Source organism: Phalacrocorax carbo, chromosome 4 (assembly GCF_963921805.1).
Source record: "Phalacrocorax carbo chromosome 4, bPhaCar2.1, whole genome shotgun sequence".
In the NCBI taxonomy this organism is placed as follows: Eukaryota; Metazoa; Chordata; class Aves; order Suliformes; family Phalacrocoracidae; genus Phalacrocorax; species Phalacrocorax carbo.
The window spans coordinates 68,004,560-68,025,573 of NC_087516.1; the positions used below are offsets into that span (position 1 = coordinate 68,004,560).

The 21,014-nt window shown below is 47.0% G+C and overlaps 2 protein-coding genes across 4 annotated transcripts in view; one reads left to right on the forward strand and one right to left on the reverse strand.

Moving 5' to 3' along the window:
- LRBA (LPS responsive beige-like anchor protein) overlaps positions 1 to 21,014 on the reverse strand; it is a 418,626-nt gene that overhangs the window by 173,547 nt on the left and 224,065 nt on the right. For all 3 annotated transcript variants that reach the window (XM_064450320.1, XM_064450319.1, XM_064450321.1), the window contains exons 39-40: positions 18,818 to 18,964; positions 16,040 to 16,176 (exon numbers count right to left, since the gene is read on the reverse strand). In XM_064450320.1, the coding sequence (XP_064306390.1) occupies positions 16,040 to 16,176; positions 18,818 to 18,964 (284 nt within the window). The remainder of the gene's footprint in view (positions 1 to 16,039; positions 16,177 to 18,817; positions 18,965 to 21,014) is intronic.
- Positions 9,928 to 12,297, forward strand: MAB21L2 (mab-21 like 2). Its single transcript, XM_064450317.1, has one exon. It carries the CDS (start codon positions 11,127 to 11,129, stop codon positions 12,204 to 12,206), a length of 1,080 nt encoding a protein of 359 aa, XP_064306387.1. The 5' UTR covers positions 9,928 to 11,126; the 3' UTR covers positions 12,207 to 12,297.

Here is a 21,014-nt window from a genome sequence, read left to right on the forward strand (position 1 = left end):
TGAGCATGCGTTTTCTCCGAGAAAGACATTAGTCATCATTAACAGAAGCACTGACACCAAGTCTAAGTGCCTCTCCACAATGACCAAGTGGCAATCATCTTTCTCTTACCCTGTCACTGCTGATTAGGGTTTTCTTTCATGAAAATTTAATTTGTCGCCTTTCTGAAGCACCTTTTTACATTTCTGCAATAACACAACATGCCAGCAACACTAAAAATGCAGTAAAAGATGCTGTACCTGTTTATAAGAAAAGATAAGATTCAGACTGCATGGCTGTACTTTTTAGCTAGTTTAACAGGAAAAAAAGGCCCCGCAAGATGTACTAAAGGAGTAGCTGCTGACAGAGGGAAAACTCCCATTAAATACTGAAGGCTTCAAACAACCCAGAACACCTTCGATCCAACTAATTGAAATTTTTTTTCCTCTGGAAGACAGCTAGCCAGCCCCTCTTCCAACGCTTTGTTCAATAGGCAGTGTTACAGTATCTACATAGATTTTTATAACCAATTAATTTTATAACTGCTTCAAATACACAGGTACTCAGGTTTTTAGCTTATAAAAATATTTATTAAAGGATTTCATAATATAGTGATGGATTTCAACCTTGAGTCTGTGACAACATTGCTTTTGCAGTCAAAAAGCTGGCCATGAAGAAAATGGCTTTAGCTGCAGCAGGCAGATGAAAAAGTTTCAGTCACGTATGATACTTTGCAGCTATTCAACATACACAGTCTCAGATTCCTGCTCTGTGTAACATTACAAACATTGTTAAACAAGATACCATAGCAATGAGTTATTTTAAGGAATTTTTTCAAAACATTTACTCTTCTGCTTTATTTCAATTTGTCTAAAGATTTTTTTTAATTATAAGCATATGCTATTTTGTTAACATCTGTGCACAGCATAAAACCTGACTGAATTCCAACTTCTGAAAAAATGCAGATAACTTACATCCCTCAAATAAAGTGACAACCTTAGAAAGCTTCAGGAGATTACTTGAGTTCATTTAACTGATTTTCCATACAAGTATATTAAAAACAAAACAAAACAAAGCACCACTTATTACAGTTCTTGAGTTCTCCTGATATCTTTCAAAATTTAATTAAGTGTAAAGCTAAAATTTGGATCTACCTCTATTAAATTCAGAAACCACAGCTAGTAAAATCCAAGTAATAAAAACTTTATTCAGCTTCCTAAAGTATTAGTACTCCACTACTGACCCAAACCAGCACTGGTAGTCAGAACAGAAACTGTATTGCTAGCACTTTGGCTTTATAAGAAAGCTTCAATATCTTTAAATAGCCTCCAAATATGAAACTTAAGAAGAGGAAACTAGGAATTAAAAGCGGATTTTGAATGGCAGACTGTGATTGTTGTACTGCTAGGGCAGTATAACCTTGATTAAATGCAGAGCAATACTAAAGTAAAAACAAAACCCTGCCATGGTAACCTAAATTAACTACTGAACCAGACCATGTTTTACAGAAAGCTGGTGTTTTAAGCTATTGTACTTGATCTCAAGAAAAACTTGGACTTTCTAGAGAGCATAAAATAAAGTTAAGCTTCCCCAGCCACGCATCTACCATTGTTTTGTTCTCTACGTTCTCCTCAGCGCTTTGCCTGACAAGCCAGGAACGCAGATGTCGAGATCCTTGCTCCGCATCCACGTCAAGTTCAAGTACAGAAGTTTAGCTCTTTGACTCCCACCCCCACCTCCAAGTCACTTGTCAGTAAAAGGTTGGGCGATTTATTGACCACTGCTGGATGCATACTGTCAGTGCTGAAGGAAATATGAGAGGGGGCTGTCGCTACTGTTCTGGAGCTCATTGATAATGACATACCTGCCTCTGTCACCCATTACCCATACTACAAACTACTTAGACCTAACTGAAAAATCAATAGCCTACTTGCACTGGTTCCTGTGGCTGCCTCCTTTGATTGTCAGCTCCTGTCTAGGGTCAGCACTTACATGAAAGGGGCTGTGACTGCCTGATGCTTTCAGGACAACCTAACGATATGAAACTAGCCAACAGAACAGTAAATTCTGTCCCCCTGCCCTCCTCATCAATTAGGCTTTGACTAGGCTTGCCTGTAGAAACCTGACCTTTTAAGTTTAGGTGAATATGGAACTAGCTGAACACACCATTGCCCTCAGCACTGAGCCAGGAAATCCACTGACAGGTTAAACAAAACAGAAGGTTGTAACTGTCATAATTTGCATTGCACTTTCACGCCAACAAGGGTGTTATCAGTGGGGGCAAGCCCTGGAACACACAACACCAGCACCCTAAGTCACTCTCCTCATAAATTTTCAAGTGAAGGGAGATAAAACATAAATTCACAAATGACCACACATTTCAAGTCCCACTTTCTTTCAAGTTTGCACTCTGGAAACCCACAAAGTACATATAAACAATCCCCCTTCGTAGGCGTGCTGGCATTCAGATGCCATTTAGAATGAACTTCCAAGACAGATGATGAATGGGGAAAAGCTACCTGCCTGTGCCCCTTAAGGCCTCTCATATTAGGCTTATTCTCTGTTGCATACTTCTATGCACGAATACGAATCATTAATGGATTATACACACGCACACACCTGTACTTCAGAGCAGCAGGTAGGCATAAATAATTTAAAAATCCCCAGAGAGCCCTAACTGGCACTTCTGAGTAGTATTCACTCATACATCCTGTATCTTGGAAGTCCATTAGCAATATCTGAATATCCCTGTGACTACAATCAAATGATGCATGTTACATTTTAATGCATCTGCCCTCCTTCAAAGAACATTGACAACCATGAAGCAAAGAACTAAAGGAAGAAATCTCAGATCTGAAGTGAAGGCTGAACTATACCCTGAAGATGAATACAATAGCTTTAGTAACTATATATAGATTTTGAAAAAAAAAATTAGCTGAATGCCTTGCTCCTCCTTTCCTCCAAAATAAATGTAAAAAAAAAAAAGGATTAAAACCAAATGGAAACATTTTAAAATACTCTGATTAGTGCTCCTTTCTTGTATAACAGTTTTCAAGCAATGACAGTTTTATGTCCTTTTATACTCCCACTTCTCTAGGCCTACCATCCTCAATATATGCATTACTAGGAAATATAGACAGCATGTGTGATCAAAACAATTCGTACAACGTGAACACTTGAGCTTCTTCATACCATGAAAGGACTGGCTATCTCTATGAATTACAATTATTATTATTTTTTGAAACTCTGTGAATGCTGGGAATTTTCAATGCACTTTAATCAATGCATACGATTAACAACTTTTAATGAAGATATACAAAGTACTCCTGGAAATCACAGGCAAGATTCAGAGTAATAATTTACCTGACACTTTTTACCTACAGCTGAACCTTTCTAACTCCTGCACCCTTCATATCCTTCTCACACAAAAGCATGCAATGCCAGATATAAGAATGAGCTCTTAGGTAAAAAAAAAAGATAGGAAAACTGCTGCCGTTTGGTTTTCCAAGTTTAAGATTTGGTCCCAAACCCTAGATGCTCTTATAAGCTTTTCCTTCTGAACACCACCTCAATACATGCTGGTCACTGCATTTAGCTTACTTCAAATGCACTTTTAGAAATTGGTGTTGAAAAAGGAAAACGGCTGAATTAGGAAAAGACAAAAACATTTTTCATTAAAGCTTCAGACAATATGTTATACTGCAACAATATTTGTTATATTGTAACACTCAGATGTTCTAAATAAATGTCGAACAGAACAAATGCAGAAAATAAAAGTCTAGAACTGCATTAAAGCACTTTTAAATAAACAGAACAGCAGTTAGAATTAATACTGCAGCCCAAACAAACTGCGGAGCAAACTCTAGTTAAAAATGGTAGACCTAATTGAGTCTGGATGGACCCCTTTACAGACCTAATGCAATGATTAACTATGCATCTGGTAGCATGTCAAGTCCTTTTTGTGTGCCTATCTGATAGTGAAGTGAAAGGGCATGGACAGTGTCCAGTCCCAGCAAGCAAATCATTTGGAAGCAGTCATAGCCATAGATCAAAGATTTTTCACTCTATCCAAAGTCTATTTAAACCCACCAACCCAGCCCCTTGTTGCAGACAAAACCAGTTAGAAAATAAGAAAGACTCCTTGGGATCCAAAGATAATAAAGGAAGATAGAAGTAGAAAATGAAGAAAAGAAACAGACTGGCAGAACCTTGATTTCCATAGGCCAAGACAGCTGTTTTACATCCTAGTTTTATTTCAGATGGCTAAAGAAAAGGAACAATTTCCATCCCTTAGATCACCAAATATTATTTCAATTAAACTATGCAGATGGCTTCTATACATTATTTGAGCCAATACAGTTTCCCCTTCCCAGCCATGCGAGACAGTACCTTGAACTATTTTGCACACAGGTTTTACCTAATTCATAAGAAAACTAAAAAGAGAGCAGCATATTGTCATGAAGAAGTTATTCTGAAATAAGATATGCACAGCAAGATATAAAATAGGAATAGCTCTGATTTGATTCTCTCATTAGAAGTAGCAACAAAACCCCTGCAATGATTTTATAACTAGTAATATACTACTTTTATGTCAACAAAGTACTTTCAAAGGATAAGAATTTAATGCTATGAAGTATAATATGCAGAAAAATAGAGGGCTCTAACCATGCATTTACACTGTATTATATCTGAATGAGGGAGCAATTAGAAGACTGTTCAAATAGGAAACTTTTTTTTTTTAATTAAATAACAATTACATGCCTTTTCTACTGGACCCGAAGTCAAAACAAAATAATCTTAAAATGTGGGGAGGAGAGAGAGAGAGAGACTCAATATATTCCATGCTGCTCACCAGTGCTATTGAGAAGATTGAGCCCCCTCTGTTCCCTCCTCCCACAACACCCTTTCCCCTTTAGAAACTGCACTCATAGAAACTCACTGAAAGGTTGTAACTTGTCCAGCGGTTGGTGAGGAGCAGAGGATTTCACATTGCTATATGTGTTATTTGAGAAAGGAGTTTTTAAAATGTAAGTATACAAATGAGAAGCTGCCACTTCTGGCACTAGAAATTGACATTTTTGAAGGGCATGGTTTGGAGAACTCTAGGTTTGCTTATATTCTTCATCTTGGATGAAGTTTTTGATCTTTAAAATAATCATCGAACCAATAAAACCATGCAGGTTATTGTTTGTTGGCACGATAATTTACGCACATGCACAGATATGTGAACATCTAAGACAATAAACATCGCAATCATCATGCACCTACTGTTAAAAAGAAAAGTTATGGCCAAACACCTGCAAATTGATTATTTTTTTAATTTCCAGAACTTTGACTTTGCTTAGAATGTCCTTGTAACTTCCATATTCTTAAAAGAAGTGCTGATTTAGTCTCACAGCATTTTTAAGAACCAGGCAAGAGATTATCTCTGTAGCCCACCTCACATTTTCCTCAAACATATAAGTGTTATTCCATTCAGTTGGAGGTCAAGTTGACAAAATCTTGGCATATTACAAGCTCTTGTTCTTTAAAAAATTGATGTTATTAATGTAATGGATCAATTATTGTAAATAAAGACAAGACAACACACGTGAATTTGGTTATTTCTGCTGGATAAAATAGCAGGCACCCACCCCAACTGCATCCAAACAAAACAAAAGGCCCCAAAAGAAGCTCTAACAAGGAGAAAATGCTACAAAAGCACTAGAAATGTTTTTTTCTAGTGCACGTGTCTGACTGCCAACTTGCTGAAGGCAAACTTACAAAACAGTACTTAGCATCCAAAGCAATCTTACAGCTAAAAGAAGTCACCATTAGTCATCATGAGAAAAGAGAAGCGGCGACCTTTAATACAAGATTCAAAGCATGAGGGAAAGCCTTCAGCTGCAGGTTGCTCCTGGTTAAACACCAGAATATGAACATGCTCACAATTTTAAGACTGAATAGGAAAGGAAAAATAAGGAGTAGCTGGAACCCTCCTCCCTTTCCTGCTCCAGAAAAGAAACCTCGGGGAGACTTAGAAACATGTCTAAATTATTTAACCACCATACCATTCAATCTTCATGGAAAAAAAAGTACAAGATTTATGCAACACTCTTAACTGATGAGATGCATTAATGACATGTCTAGAAATGAAACCACCTTTCCTCCTGCAGCGTGGACGATCAACTAACTTCATAAATGCAGTCCTTAGAACAGATCGGCTGATAGTAAAGCAGAGCCATGACTTTCAAGCAAAGGTACACACTGTATACTATTGAATGTAAGCAGAATTTTATCTGTCAAAGCTACAGCAGTTTTTACTGTAACTATTAACCCGGTTTTGCTGTGGAGAAACACAACATGCATTACTGAATGATTTCTTTTCAAATCCATACATTCCCTGCAGCAATTCAAGCTCCATCAGCAGTGCAGGAATGTATGAAAATGACAGGCAAAGGGCACTAGCTCTTTTCCCATACTGTTCTTCTATAAATGGAAGCAGAGTCCTACAAAGCACTTAAAGCTGAGAATGTTTGAAGACTGATCTCCAAGAAAAAAAAAAATTACAATGTTAGGTTCCATGAGCAGATTAATTATTCTGTTTTCCACAAAACTGTTTCCCTTAAATTAAAGGACAGAGACGAAGCCAACTACTAGAAAATAACGCAACGCTAGCTGCGTCTCATCTACAAAGCTGACATGAACAAAGTGTATACGTACACATACATATTTCATACGCTATTCATAAAAACACTTCTACTCCCTTTTGGGAGCACCTGTTCCTGCATTCTCAGTGAGGGGAGAGGGAAAGAAAAAGGGCAGATTTGGCAGAAAACCTTTAATAGCCTCAAGTCAATTTGATTAAACCTTTATTTGCCTTAAAAATTACACCTTGTATCAGCAGCATGTTACAGAAACTTTAAAATACACTGTTCAGAATAAAAAAAGCTCTGAAATCTGTAACATATGCCACTTCGATAAGCTGGTTAGGCAGGCAAAGGCAAGTATGCTACATCATAATGCAATAAGAAACTTGTGTGCTTCTTGCTAAAACTCCGGGTGGTTTTGCAGTTTTCTTCCGTTGTTGTTTTTTAGGGGTTAATAACAATACAAAGCGTTCTCTTAAAAAAAGGAAGGAAGAAAGAAGAAAAAAAAAAAAAAGCCTTTGCACATTTAATAGCAGCCCTTCGCGGCTGTTTCGCCATCCTCAGCCTGAAGAAAACCCCGCTGCACGTACCATGGATGCACGCCCGGGTTTAGCCCAGCCCGAGCTCCCCGCGGTCCCGGGGACGGGGTGGGGGCCGGGAGCCAGCCCTCCCTGCGCACCGAGCCCCCTTCCCAGCACCTTTGCACAGAAGCCCTCCCTAACGAAACACCATTGCTCCAGGCAGCGGCATGCTGATGTTGGCACTGCTTAAACCAAACAAACACGATGTTTAACAGTCAAATAAAATGTCCCGCAGCCTCCCTAATGAATTTGTCAAGGACCATCAGATCACCCCCGCCCCTGCCTCATTAACTCAAGTATGATGAGACGGATTATAACGAGAGAATACAGATCAATCGGTCTGAAGACTTCAAGTGGCTTTTAGCCCTGAGAGTTTCCCTCTCTGCGGCACGCACACGGTCTTTTTAATGGAATACAGTATCTCCTGCTGCTGCAGGGGCTGCCACTTCGTTTTATACACCGTCAAGGAGCCGCTGATGGACTTCTACACTAACATACATAAAAGCAGAGGTGACAAGGGCTCTTCAATTATAGCCTCCTCGGATCTCGTTCCCCCTTCAATTATTCATCCCGGCGAGAGCAAATTCCGCCACAGATGAAGCTGGTCTTAATGCGCTGCGGCCACAAACGCCCAGACACAGGAGAGAAGGGCTTCACGTGCATTATTTGCTGGAAGTGTTTAAGTTTATTGCTCAAATGATGTTTCTAATTAGCGCTGGGGCAATAAATTAAAGTCGGCTTTTGTTTAGCTGATTTATTATTTACTAGAGCTTCAACCTCAGACAGGAAAATTGGTAATGAATTGTTTTAAATCTGAACACTAGTAACGCTTCATCATTACTTGCCTTACGGGGGGGGGGGGGGGGGGGGGGGGCCGGGAGGGGAATCGCCCTCTCCCTCTGCTTTTACCCTGAAAACAGGGAAGCACGGGCCCCCACCCCTGCCCGGGCCGCCTGACGGCTCCGGCATCTCCTCCGCGCCCGGGAATCCCCCGGGCTCCCGCTCCCCGCGGGACGCGACACCCCACGGAGCCCTCCCTGCCCGCCGGAGCGGGGAGAAGTGCCAGCCGGGCTCGGGAAGGCGGGCCGGCCGCCGGTCCGCCCCGGAGCAGGGAGCTTCGGCGGGGGATGTGAAAGGGACCCCCGGCCCTGACCAACCCTCCGGCTGGCCGGAGAAGAGCACGCGCAGGACCCTCGGAGCCCCCCCTCTCCCCCGGCCCAGCCGAGCCCCGAGGAGACGCTGCGCGCAGGCGAAGCCCGACGCCGCCAGCTCGGTGCTGCCGCCGGCCCCCGGCCCGGACGGGTGGCACCGACGGGGCCTCGGAGCACCTGGAGCGGGTCCGGCCGCCGCCCCGGAGAGGGGGCAGGATGCCGGGCACCCACCCGTGCCCCGGGGCGGAGAGCCCCACTCCAGCCCGCTCACATCCGGGGCGCCCGGACACCGTGAGAGCAGCGGAGCCCGCGGCTCTCCCCGCGTCGCAGCCTGTCCCCTCTCCCCCGCGCCTTCCCGGGCCTCCTCTCCCTCCTGCCGGGGCCGGGCCCGGGCCCGTCGGGAGCACCTGACGCCGCCAAGCACCGGCCCCGCGGGAGGCCGGGTGCCGCCACCCGCCCCTGGGCACAGCCGGCCCCGGCGGCAGCGGGGAAACAAGGAGCCGATGGATGCCCTCCTCGGGGAGAGGGGAGCCCGCCCGCCCCGGCGCCGGGCACGGCCCTACTTACTCCTCCTTGCAGAGCGCAGCGGTACGGTCGGCACAAGACATGTTTCTAATTTAAATGCACACGGAAAACAGACGGCGATATTTTCTTTATTAAACAACCAGCTGCAGCGAAAGGAGGGAAGAGCAAGAAACCGAGCCCAAGTTCAACCGAGGCTCCGCAAGGAGGAGCGCACGGCGTGTGAACGCTCCGAACGGGCTCCCACGGCGACGAGAGCCGCCCCCACGCAGCGGGACGGTGGCGGGCTCGGAGCTCCCGCAGCCCCGGCACACCCCCCACCCCCACTCCGGTGCCCGCGGCGGGGCTGCGCGGCCCAGGGGAGGGCGAAGCCGCTGCGGAACCACGCACCCTCGGCCCGAGCTGGGAAGATGCGGGGGCCGCCTTCCCGCCGGCCCAAGTTTCCGCAGGCGAAAAGCTCCTCGCTGCTTTGCAGCAGGTCCCGCCCGGGCTGCAGCGGCGGGAGCGGGCTGCTCCCTCCGAGCTGACATAACGTAACTGCAGTTTTATGTCCAAGTCATTCAATATTCTTATTAATACAAACTCGCATAAAATATCGTTTCCTTTTCGGATAACTCAATCCTACGCTTCAGGAGGATGAACAGAACTTTAAGGCACGAGATCTGTCTAAATTAACGTGACCACGGCGCTGGGTGAGGGTAGTAAAACAAGGCGCGCGATTCCGCTCCAGTGACGGGCTCACTTTCGCTGCTGCAGCCCGGCATTAGCGACAGAAGATTTACGCCTGCGGCGGAGCACCGGCACGCCTCCCCCCCCCCCCCCCCCCCCCCCCCCTTCCCTTCCCGCACCGGCGCTACCGCCGCCTCTCCCGGCAGCGAGCGGAGGGCGCAGCGAGCTCCCCTCACTCCGCCGCCACGGCGAAGTTGCAGCCTTCCCCCCCCGCCCCACGCCGGGTGGCGGGGCGCCCGCGGCCCGGCTGTAACGCCGGCCAGCCCCAGCGTGCGGCGGCCGGGGCAGCCCCGGTCCCGGCCCCGATGCCGCCGGGGAGGAGCGGGGGGAGCGGGCGGGCGCGTGTGCGCGCCCCCGCGCCGGCCGTGCCCGCCGCCCGCCGCGATTGGCCGCGCCGCTGACAGCTCGGCGGCGATTGTAGGAGGCGGGGCCCCGCCTCCCGCCCGGGCCCCGGCCCCATTCATAAACTACAGGGCCCGGCGGCACCGCCGGGGAGAGGCGGGCGCGCGGCGGCGGCGGCGGCGGCGGAGAGGCGCAGAAAGTGAGAGCCTCGGCGCGCACTTCCAGGGGTGGGGAGGGGGAGGAGAAGCTACGCCCTCCTCCCGCTCAGGATAAAACACAGTCTGTGAAAAGAAAAGAAAAAAAAAAAACCAAACCAAAACCAACCAACCTCTCTCCATAAATATCTCAAAACATTCTATAGAGAGCTGCAGGACAGGAATGAGAGCTTACAGACCAAGTGCACACGTCTGCGCGTAAAGATTAGAGCAAGCCACAGAGCCGGGTTCAGACAACGCCTCCAGCAGGAAAAGGGAAATCAACAACACCCCCTGACAGTCTGAGAGAGCGGCAGCCAAACTCATGCACATCTCTGGCGGTGCCACGGACTGAAAGAGAGAGAGAGAGAGGCAGACAGACAGACAGACAGAGAGTTCACTCTTCCGCTCTGGGCATTGCTTGCATTCTTCTCCTCCTCTCCTATCGTGTGCGGTTTTAAACTTCGCCGCCGACCGGCTTTTCTGCGGGGACCTTCGGCGAGTTCTGGGGAAGTTTGTTTGGGGTTTTGTTTGTATTTTGTTTTGGGTTGTTTTTTTATTTTTTCTTTTTCATGAGCTACTAAAAGAGCGTTTTGGTGGCTGCGCGGGGGGTGGGCGCCTGAGCGCAGGGGCAGCGCAGACCTCCCTGCCCCCACCGCCACCCAAAACTTTGCGCTCCGGGAGCCCGCGGGGGCTTCCCGCCGCTCCGCCACCGGCACCGCCGCCCAGCCCGCGCCGCCCCGCTCGCCCGCGGCTCGCACTCCTCCTCCTCCTCCTCACCGGGCAGCGCCGGTCTCCGCTCCTTTGTGCTTCGTCGTCGTCGTCGTCTCCGATTTTTTTTTAATCGCTCTCGCTGGCGCGCCGCTGCCGCCTTCTTCCCGGCGGGGGTGGGGGTCTGCGATTCGGCCGGTGCCCTCCGCAAAGCTGCAGCCACCGCTAAAGCATTGGATCCCTCAACGTACTGCGAGAGCCCGGTGTACAGCCCGGACCTGTGCCCCAACATGATCGCCGCGCAGGCCAAGCTGGTCTACCAGCTCAACAAATACTACACGGAGCGCTGCCAGGCCCGCAAGGCGGCCATCGCCAAGACCATCCGGGAGGTGTGCAAGGTCGTGTCGGACGTGCTGAAGGAGGTGGAGGTGCAGGAGCCGCGCTTCATCAGCTCCCTGAGCGAGATCGACGCCCGTTACGAGGGGCTGGAGGTGATCTCGCCCACCGAGTTTGAGGTGGTGCTCTACCTCAACCAGATGGGCGTCTTCAACTTCGTGGACGACGGCTCCCTGCCGGGCTGCGCCGTGCTCAAGCTGAGCGACGGCCGCAAGCGCAGCATGTCCCTCTGGGTGGAGTTCATCACCGCCTCGGGCTACCTGTCCGCCCGCAAGATCCGCTCCCGCTTCCAGACGCTGGTGGCCCAGGCCGTGGACAAGTGCAGCTACCGGGACGTGGTGAAGATGATCGCGGACACGAGCGAGGTGAAGCTGCGCATCCGGGAGCGGTACGTGGTGCAGATCACGCCCGCCTTCAAGTGCACGGGGATCTGGCCCCGCAGCGCGGCGCAGTGGCCCATGCCCCACATCCCCTGGCCCGGCCCCAACCGAGTGGCAGAGGTGAAGGCGGAGGGCTTCAACCTGCTCTCCAAGGAGTGCTACTCGCTGACGGGCAAGCAGAGCTCGGCCGAGAGCGACGCCTGGGTGCTGCAGTTCGGCGAGGCCGAGAACCGGCTGCTGATGGGCGGCTGCAGGAACAAGTGCCTCTCGGTGCTGAAGACGCTGCGCGACCGGCACCTGGAACTGCCGGGGCAGCCCCTCAACAACTATCACATGAAGACTCTGCTGCTGTACGAGTGCGAGAAGCACCCGCGGGAGACCGACTGGGACGAGGCGTGCCTGGGCGACCGGCTCAACGGCATCCTCCTGCAGCTCATCTCCTGCCTGCAGTGCCGGCGCTGCCCCCACTACTTCCTGCCCAACCTAGACCTCTTTCAGGGCAAACCCCACTCGGCCCTGGAAAGCGCTGCCAAACAGACCTGGAGGCTCGCCAGAGAAATCCTCACCAATCCCAAAAGCCTCGACAAGCTATAGGGGCGACACCCCCGCGCCCGACACTCGCCCTTCGTGAACAACAGCAGCAACGGCGGGCGCCTAAAAAAACTTTTTATTTAACGCTACCGACGACGGAAAGAGGCGGCGAAAGACCGGCGCCCCCGCCGCCGCCACCCCCCACACCCTCCCCCCCGCCACCTGCAGCTCGGCCTTTAAAAACTTGCAGACGGTTTTCCCGGCATAAACTCTCACCGCCTTGCACGGAAGAAGGGAAGAGCCCCTCTCCTCCTGCCCTCCAATGTGAATTTTTAAAAAGTCACAAAAAAAAAAAAAAAAAGAGAAGCAATCGGACTTTTGCAACTTCAAAACGAAACCCGAAAGGTACTTTCCGATCCGTGTATAGTCCTTTTCTTATTCTCTCTCGTTTGCCTGAATGTTGTCACCAAGTGAAAAAAATTATTTAACTATATGTACAAATCCCCCTTTAAAAAAAGTTTTACTGATGTTAAATGTATTTCGGTGCCAAGGTCAGATTATGTGCCCCACAACTGACTTGTTGCAAATAGTAATAAAAATATTACTTTAACTTTACGCTGACTTCGCGTGAATGGTTCTTAAATGCAGGCAAGTAGATTCCTTCCGAACCTCGGAATTAACGTTTTTAAAAGAAACGGGAACACGCGAAGTAAAGGTAGTCTAAACGCGACACCTACCCGAAGCCTTAGCTCGGCACGTTCACTGACCGTTTTTAAACTTCCCTGTAGTTTCTATAAAATAGTGCGTTTAAGGAACAAAAAAAATATTATATATTCTGTAGTTCAGCGTGTGACAACATCCGCTATATTTCTCTGACGTTAAGCTTCCCTTCTAAATCTCGGGGATGGATGGAGCGTCACGCAGCAGCTCGCCCGGATTTAGGCGAGAGTTCGAGCATGCCGTTTCCTACCCTACGGTCGTCACCTTTATTTTTTTTTTCCTTATCGTTTTCTTTCCTTTTTTCTTCCCGGTAATTCTCAAGCGTTCGTATTTTGTTTTCAAAATTCATCGCTGTTGGCTTTCGCTCCCCGGAGCGAAGGCGCTATCCGTTTGACTTTGACGCGAAGTCAGTATAGATCTACCCTGAATAATTAATGCCCTTTCGAGCAACCGGTCGATTTTTTTTTTAAACAAACATTTGTTTTCCCCGGATTTTTAAGTACAGCATAAAACGGAACCGCAGCGTGGCCAGCCGAGCAGCTAAGGGGCCCGCAGGGGAAGCACCCGCTCCCGCACCGAGCCCCGGGCGCACCCCGCCGCCCGCCCCCGCTCCCGCGGCTGCGCTCGACCCGATTCCTGCCGCAATTTGGCGTTGAGTTTGCTCGGGACGACTGAGAAATATTTGCAGGATTTTTATCGGCAACGCATTTGCTAAGCTTTAAAAGCGTTAGCATTATCTGCTCGAGCCGCCCGAAACATTTCAAAGCCGGCTCGGACCATTTCGAGCAAGTTTTCGTGGCCTTTTGGGGAGCGGGGGTGGTGGTGGTGAAAATAGAAGTTCTTGCCCCAAAGGACTACTTCCGTTTCTTTGTGGACGGATCCGGAAAGCGATAGCCATTCAAATTTGAGTCGTTTTTGGCTTTAAGTTAAAAACGAAATGAACGAGCCCGGGGAACGCGGCTCCCGCAGAGCCGGGGCGGCGCGGGGGCGGCCCTGCCCCGCGGCAGGCAGCCCCGGCCCCACCACCGGCCCCGGCCCCAGCCTCGGGCATTAAAGCCCGCGGCGGCTTCACAAGTTTCTCGTGGAGTCGCCAGAGCGCGGATCCAGGCTCACCTGGCAAAACGGGCTTAGCCCGCGGGGCCGCCCTTTCCTTCCGAGAGCACCCGGGGCGGGGGTGCAAACCGCGATCTTATCGGAGCTGATGCCACCTCGGCGGCAGGCTTGTCCGCGGGAACCTGTCACAATGTTTTCTTTTCGGGAGTTTAGACAAATATACAAGGAACTTAAATTTAGCAACCAGATGATGAAGCCTCGTTAATTAAGCAGGGCGCCCGAGCTGCAGCGGATTAGGAATTTATTTTTTTCTTTTCCAAGGGGCATTTTCTAGAGCAGCCGCCGCTGCCGAGGGACAGGAACTTCGGCAGAGGGTGGGGCAGGGAGGCGTTAATGCCTGAAAGCAAGCTGCGTTGTAAACTGACTCGGTTTTTTAAAATAAAAATATTCAGATTTTATTTTTAGCCCCCCCCCCGAGACATTAAAAAAGGTCTTTTTTTTTTTTTCTTTTAAGACCTCCAGCTAAAGTAGCATCACAAGCAGAACGTAAGAGGTGTAGCCTATATTTCATGTAACCAACTGCTCCTTTTACAGGAACCCAACTAAAATCTCCCAGATCGTGAATTAAAAATACTGTCAAATCAGACCAGAATTCCTACTCACAGTTAAAAAAACAACCACTACCGAATACTCAAAAACAGGAGAAAAGAGAGCAAGCTGAATATATGTTATACGTCAATGTCCCCATAAAACATGTAACAGGAATGGTAAGAATTAGTAACTGTACTCAAACACCCTGCGTGCTAAACATGGAAACCAAAAATGCAGAATAATGCAGATCTGTAAGGCTGTTCCCACGCTAAGCAGTACAAAGCAGAACACTTTAGATGGAAAATGCAATACTGTGACATATCAAACTGTCTTTACATTTTATATTTATATCCTTTTTCCCATTAAATATTTTTTAAAAACCACTGTGGAAGGAGTAAACAGCAAGATTTTAAGAGCTATCTTGTACTTGAAATAATTTCAAAAATACTTCAGGACCAAATGAAAAGTTAAATCTCATTTAAGGGTATCCCATAAAAATCACAATCCTAGTTAATTGCTTATATTAACTTCTAGTTCTAAGAATTTGAGAGCGTTGTGTTTCAAAAGAAATTTATTCCTTGATAGGATTCAATAATCCCAGCTTTCAGATCCACTGATGCCATTTTTAATACAGACAAGAGCAATTTACTCAATACGAACAAAGACCTGAACTGGCGCTTAACACGCAAGGTATTCTCCACAGGCAAGCAGAAAAGCACTACTAGTTCCAGTGACTTTTTTCGCCTTCACTAAGAAATTACTACCTTGTTTAATACTAAGCCGATATTTCAAAAACCAAGAACCATCACAGCGCTTAAATTGGGACACAAGAATATTTCCCAGTCATGTCATACTTTTAAAATGTGGCTGTAATACTGTAGGAAACATTCAAGTGCAACCTTATGAAGCTGATCGCGCTATATACTGCCTTTGAAATAGGAATTTTACTGAAGGTTACTAATTTTAAACAAAACACTAGTAATCAAGTAACTCAAAGCAAATAAAGTTTGTGGAAATTAGCAAGTCAGTTCAGAAACGTATTTTAAGAGGGCAATTATGTTTTCTGTTTAGGCACAATAAATAATAACAGGCCCCGTAAAATCTGTTATAGAATAATGCGATGCAGAAGCACAGAAAACTTACGAGTGTAGGAAGCTTAGAGCCATGTTACACTGGCGTTGTATAAAAATAGGAAAGTAAAACAAAGCGTTTGGAGCTAGAAGCCTCGTTGAACTTTCCAGGATTCACACAGGCCTGTGATTCAAGATGTCTTTATTTAAGATGCCTCCCTGGAGCTTTATTCGCAGCAAGCTAATTAACATTCAAGCAGGGTCGAATTGTGGGAGGGGGAGAAAAAAGAGGAGGAAAGGAGGTGTCGCCAACGTGAAGTTTGGTAACATATATGGTTAGTCACAAACTTATTAAAGCAGGAACACTGCGGACCAACAGAGGTAAAGGAAGCCGAATGAAGAATTAAAGGTCTTGGGTAATTTGTCATCATCTCTCAAAGCTCAGGGTCAATGATCTCTTACCTTCGGGTCGATTTTCTTAAAACTGGGATCTTCTTCATCCACCTCAAAGTAGAGCTCAGAAAGGGTGATGGAAAGAGTGCCTTTCACTACCACGGAGGGTGCCACAAGCTGAGCTGGTGTGCTTAGGGCAACTGGACCTGCCAAAGATTGCAAATGCCAACAATATTCAAACCAGAGAAGAGTGTGAGTGCAAATTATTTGCTTTTCAAGCCTAGAATATTAAAATAAAGCAAAAAGTATAGCTCTTCCTTAAAAAGCAAAACTCTTTTTATCCTGGAAAAGAACATATGTAACAGATTTACAGTGCCTCTGTGCTGCCGAACATGGAAGCAGCTACAACTGCAAACCGATGCATACGTTATACACGCCAGAGCCGGCTTTAGCATGGCAGTATGGAGTTTTTACTCAGAGGCATTTTCTTTTTGAGAAACATTGTGAGTTGCATGCCTTTTGTTATATGCAATATAGAGAGTGCACACATGAGCACCTGAAATCTTACTGTCAGATGCATTCTTTAGGTACTGGAGAGTTTTGATAGCTTTCCACAAAGATGAACATAGCAGTCAAAGCTCAAAGTTGTCCAACTGTAAAGTGTTCCCTCATGGATGCTAGAAATCTGTTGTTGGGGTTACACAATGTTATAGAGCCTACAGTAAAATGTTTTAAAGATGCTTTTGATTCCACGTTAAATATTGTTCAAGGATTCCATACAGTGTTAGTGTAGCTCGGGGACTGTGGGAGTAAACAGCTGGAGGGTTGGTTTCCAACTGAATGAATTTTTATTGGAATAATCACATCTCCACAGGGCTTATCACAGGGACAAATCAGACTACTACTGAAAACAATAGGTTCAGCACAGATCTGACAATGCAGAACCTATTATATAAACTAACGCATACAGAAAGAAAACAGGTTAGGTTTGTCATCCGGCTGATTAAGAGGTAAGGAAATGGGGTTACTTGGCTTTAGTATTATCTGACTTTTGTCAAACAGTGGAAGATACAAAAGTGACATAGACAATTTTGTTTTAATAAAGCATCTATAAATGAGGTACACACGTTCAGGTAATCAACGTGAGAATAACTGACAAAAAATTCAGATGAATTGTCATTTCCATCGATTGTTAGGAGGGTGATGGTCCTTAATCTCACATCAATCTCAATGTGTGCCACTAGGACAAAAGAAGAGATGCTCTGCTGAGATCAGAGCAGCTTTGCCCTCTATTCCCAACGTACAAATACATTGTGTTTGCAGATGGGCATGAGATAGCTGCGGAACTGCCATGATTTCCCAAAGCTCACCCCCACAAATGGATGAAATAAGCAGCTATGTGTTCTTTTGCTGTCTCCCTTTGCCCTCTGTACATTAGCATGTAATCCAGAGGAGAAATAACATTTTTTCAATCACTCGCAGACATTCAATTACAGGGCAAGCAGACAGCTGCAGAAGCTGGGGCAGTCCAGGTCCTGTGGAAGACCCCTGACAATTTCCACTTCATTTCCAACCCACACCACTTTATTAGTGAGGATTACTTCTTAATCCTATTGCCATTGTCAAGATTATATAATTAAACTCCCCTTTCACCTCTATTACAGTATGAATGTATTACTCGAACCAATGAATGAATAATAAAAGAGAAGGAAACACAGAGAAGGCTGTTGAGAAGGAAGCTCGTGGTAGGAAGGGGAAAAAAGATTCATGTACAGAAAATGCCACTGCATTATTCTCCTGTTACTTTATTTTACTTCACTCTTCCTTTGCAGGTTTTCTCTTTTCATTATTCTGCATTTTTAACTTCGCTTTTAAAAAGGCTAAAAAGAGTAGAATGCAGTTCAGGGATAAGCAAACTGCCAATAAATAATCACTTCCAGTAATTTCACTGAATTACCATATGTATGATACGTATCAATGTAAGATTATACTACTAGCTTCTCAGGGAACCAGAATTATCCAAGAAATTACATTCTCCTCTAAAGGAAATGTACACAGGGTACCAATTGAGAAAGCAGAAGAACACAGAGAAGTTTGCATTTTCCGTGTAAAATGCATGTTTCTCAAATAACAATGGAGAGAGACCCTTTCTAACTCCCCAGTCCTTGAACTGAGGTTACTCTTTTTTTTTACATTTTGAACTGTACAGAAATGAACCCACTCCGCTCAGACTGCAACATCAGCAAAGGTTGTATGCGACTGAGTAAAATTAATTAAGATCAAAGATCTGAAGTACTATTTCTTCTTCAGACAAAAGAAGTGAAGTCTAATATATGGTCTGTGGAGAAGGGGCTTCAATGGGGGAATGACAGAGGGTTTAAAGGAGTTAAATCCAGTGAGAGTACAGATCCTTGAAACCCAGGTAAATAACCAATACGTACAATTTTATAAACTCAGGAAAAAAGTTAAAGCTCTACAAAGCCTTTCATTACAGACAACTTGCCTAATTGTCCACTAAGTCTAATGATTTGAGGAGTGGAACGAGGTCAAAGACAAAGAAAGGAGGCCCTTTTCAAGGCAGAGCTACTTTCTCTAAGGAAGGTTTCCTAGAATACAGACGTTGACTGTGGAAGCAGGAAGGCTATAAAAGCCAGAGAAAGAAAATGGACAACTCTCCTCAAGTAAACCTTCAGCATCTGAGGTGCACAGAAAATGATCTTAATGACCCAATTATGGGAAGGAACAATTTATCAGTGTGTATCCCAAAACGTAATTCACTGCAGAGCAGGGAAGATGACAACTTATAAAGTAAAGAAGCTGAGGAGAAAATTACATAGCTGAAGTTACCCGTTAAGTTCTCCACTTCTCTTTCCTCCATGAATGACATGATATCGTCGTCGCCTTCCAAAAGAATTTCACTTTCTGAGTTCTGATTTCCTAAAACTTGACTCTTGATGGACTGCTTTCCTTTAACAAGTATATCCTCGTCAGGAGCTGAAATGAAAGAGAGACACGTTGCTGTCTGTCAGGTCTCAGAGGCAACAGTGACAAAGAAGTGTAATTTTTTTTTTTTTTAATGAAAGTTCAGGAAGAAAGCCGTTTGGGACTAGCTGTGGGAAGTACCTGTCTTAATCCTCTAATGTTAGGACACATCTAGTTTTAATCCTATTAAGCCTGCTCAAAATTATCCAGACCTCTCTGCAGCGTTTAACTCTACTTCAAGTGTTTGTGTCAGAGGGGGAAAGGGTACATCGGACCCTCTTCCCTCCTCCGGAAGCTGAGTTCTCCTGCTGGAAGCAGGTCCCGGGTTCCCGGTGTGTTAACCTGACTCCTAAACTCGGGGTTCAAGCGCCGGTGTGCCCAGGCGGTGGCAAGCGGGGGCAGGGGACCACCGCCGCCACGAAACCCCGGCGGGGCAAGGCGGGGACGCCCCGGCGGCTGCAGGAGGGTGCCCGGCGGGACCCGCGCTCGCCCCGCCGCCCCCCGCCGCGCCGGGCCGGCACCGGGGGCCGCGCAACAGGCCGAGGGCGGCCGGCCCGGCAAACCCGCGGCAGCCGGGGGAACGGGGCAGGAGAGGCGGGCGGGGCGGCGGGACGGTGGGGGCTCGCCCACATGGCGGCACGGTCCCGGTCCCGGCCCTGCCCGGGGCGGCAGGCAGAGGCGTCCGCGGGGGTCGGGGGGGGGGGGGAAGGAAAGGAAACCACCGGGGGCGGGCCGAGCCGATGGGCGGCCTCCGGCCCGCGTCCCGGCGCTCCCGTCAGCGGCGCGGTCGGCCGGGAACGGGGGCGGGTTTCGTGAGGCAGAGGAGCGCCCGCCGCGCCCCGCGGGGATGGGTGACGTGGGGGTGGGGGGAGACCAACCCCGGTCACGGCTGGAGGCAGAGAAAAGCGTGCACCTGCTTCCTAGAGGCATAAAGAAGCGGTTCCCGGGCCTTGCAAGGGGCATGCCTATGGGAACGGGAGAGGCAAGCAGAGAGAGCTCGCTTCCCCTGGAGCGCACGTTGCTCGCTGCGGACGGTACCGGGCGGGCAAAGCCGCCGCCCCGCCCCGCCCCGCCCCGCCCCGGCGGCGGCACCGGCACCGGCACCCCACGGCGGGCTCGGGAGGGCCGCTGGTACCCGGGGGTGCTTCTCCTCTCCTCTCGGCTTCTGCTAGGTCCCAATCTATTTTATTTAAATGACAAGCTCAAAGCTGCAGCAGGGAGAGAGAAAAAAAAAAAAAAAAAAAAAGAGGCGATCACTCGCTCTCCGCATAAGTTACCGCTTGCTGTGGTAAAAGCTAAAACAACAGGAGTGTTTGTGCTGTTTGGGGTGGTTTTTTTTAAAGTTGAAAATAAAAATACTATTCCTTATAAATTAGACTGAGAATGGCCATGGCACAGCCGTGCTTGAAAGACATTAACCCAGCGCACCAGCACCAACTAACTTCCACACACTGCTCGTTGCCTTCTCCGATTGCTGCCATACTCGATTTGAAGTTCCACGGGTTTACTTTAAAAATAAGTTAATCTTCAAACATTTACAGAAGGTGGCAATTCCCAGTGGCAATATATAAAGTTTAAATTAAGTAAATATATTCACATAATTTACAAATAATAAACTTTTCAATTAAGTGAAAACTAGAAAAGAAACCCAAACAAGAAAAAAAAACTACCCCAAACCACCAAATACCCTGGCTTTGGTTTAGGCCTTGAGCTTACAAAAACCCCAAACCACAACAACAACAAAAGCCCCGAAACCAACAAACCAAACAAACAAAACCACACAAAAAAAGGAAGTCTAACTTGCCATACAAAATAAAACACAGTTTATGCATGATCCTTTCTCCCCAACACATAATTGCCACTTGTAAGCAAACCTTTAAAAATAATTTATTGTAAAGCTTTAACTGCATTGTACAAACACAAATTTTACTTTCTTTTCAAATATGCTCATGTAAATAATGATAACTCAGATTCTGGAGTTGTTCAACATGAGCTGAAAACCTTCTTGTCATGGAAAATATGCAGCTGGTATTTAGAAAGGTTTTCCTGTAATTAACTCCCC

What these genes read in the sequence shown, in the direction of transcription:
- MAB21L2 (XM_064450317.1), top strand. Translation starts at nt 11,127, where the DNA reads ATGATCGCCGCGCAGGCCAAGCTGGTCTACCAGCTCAACAAATACTAC.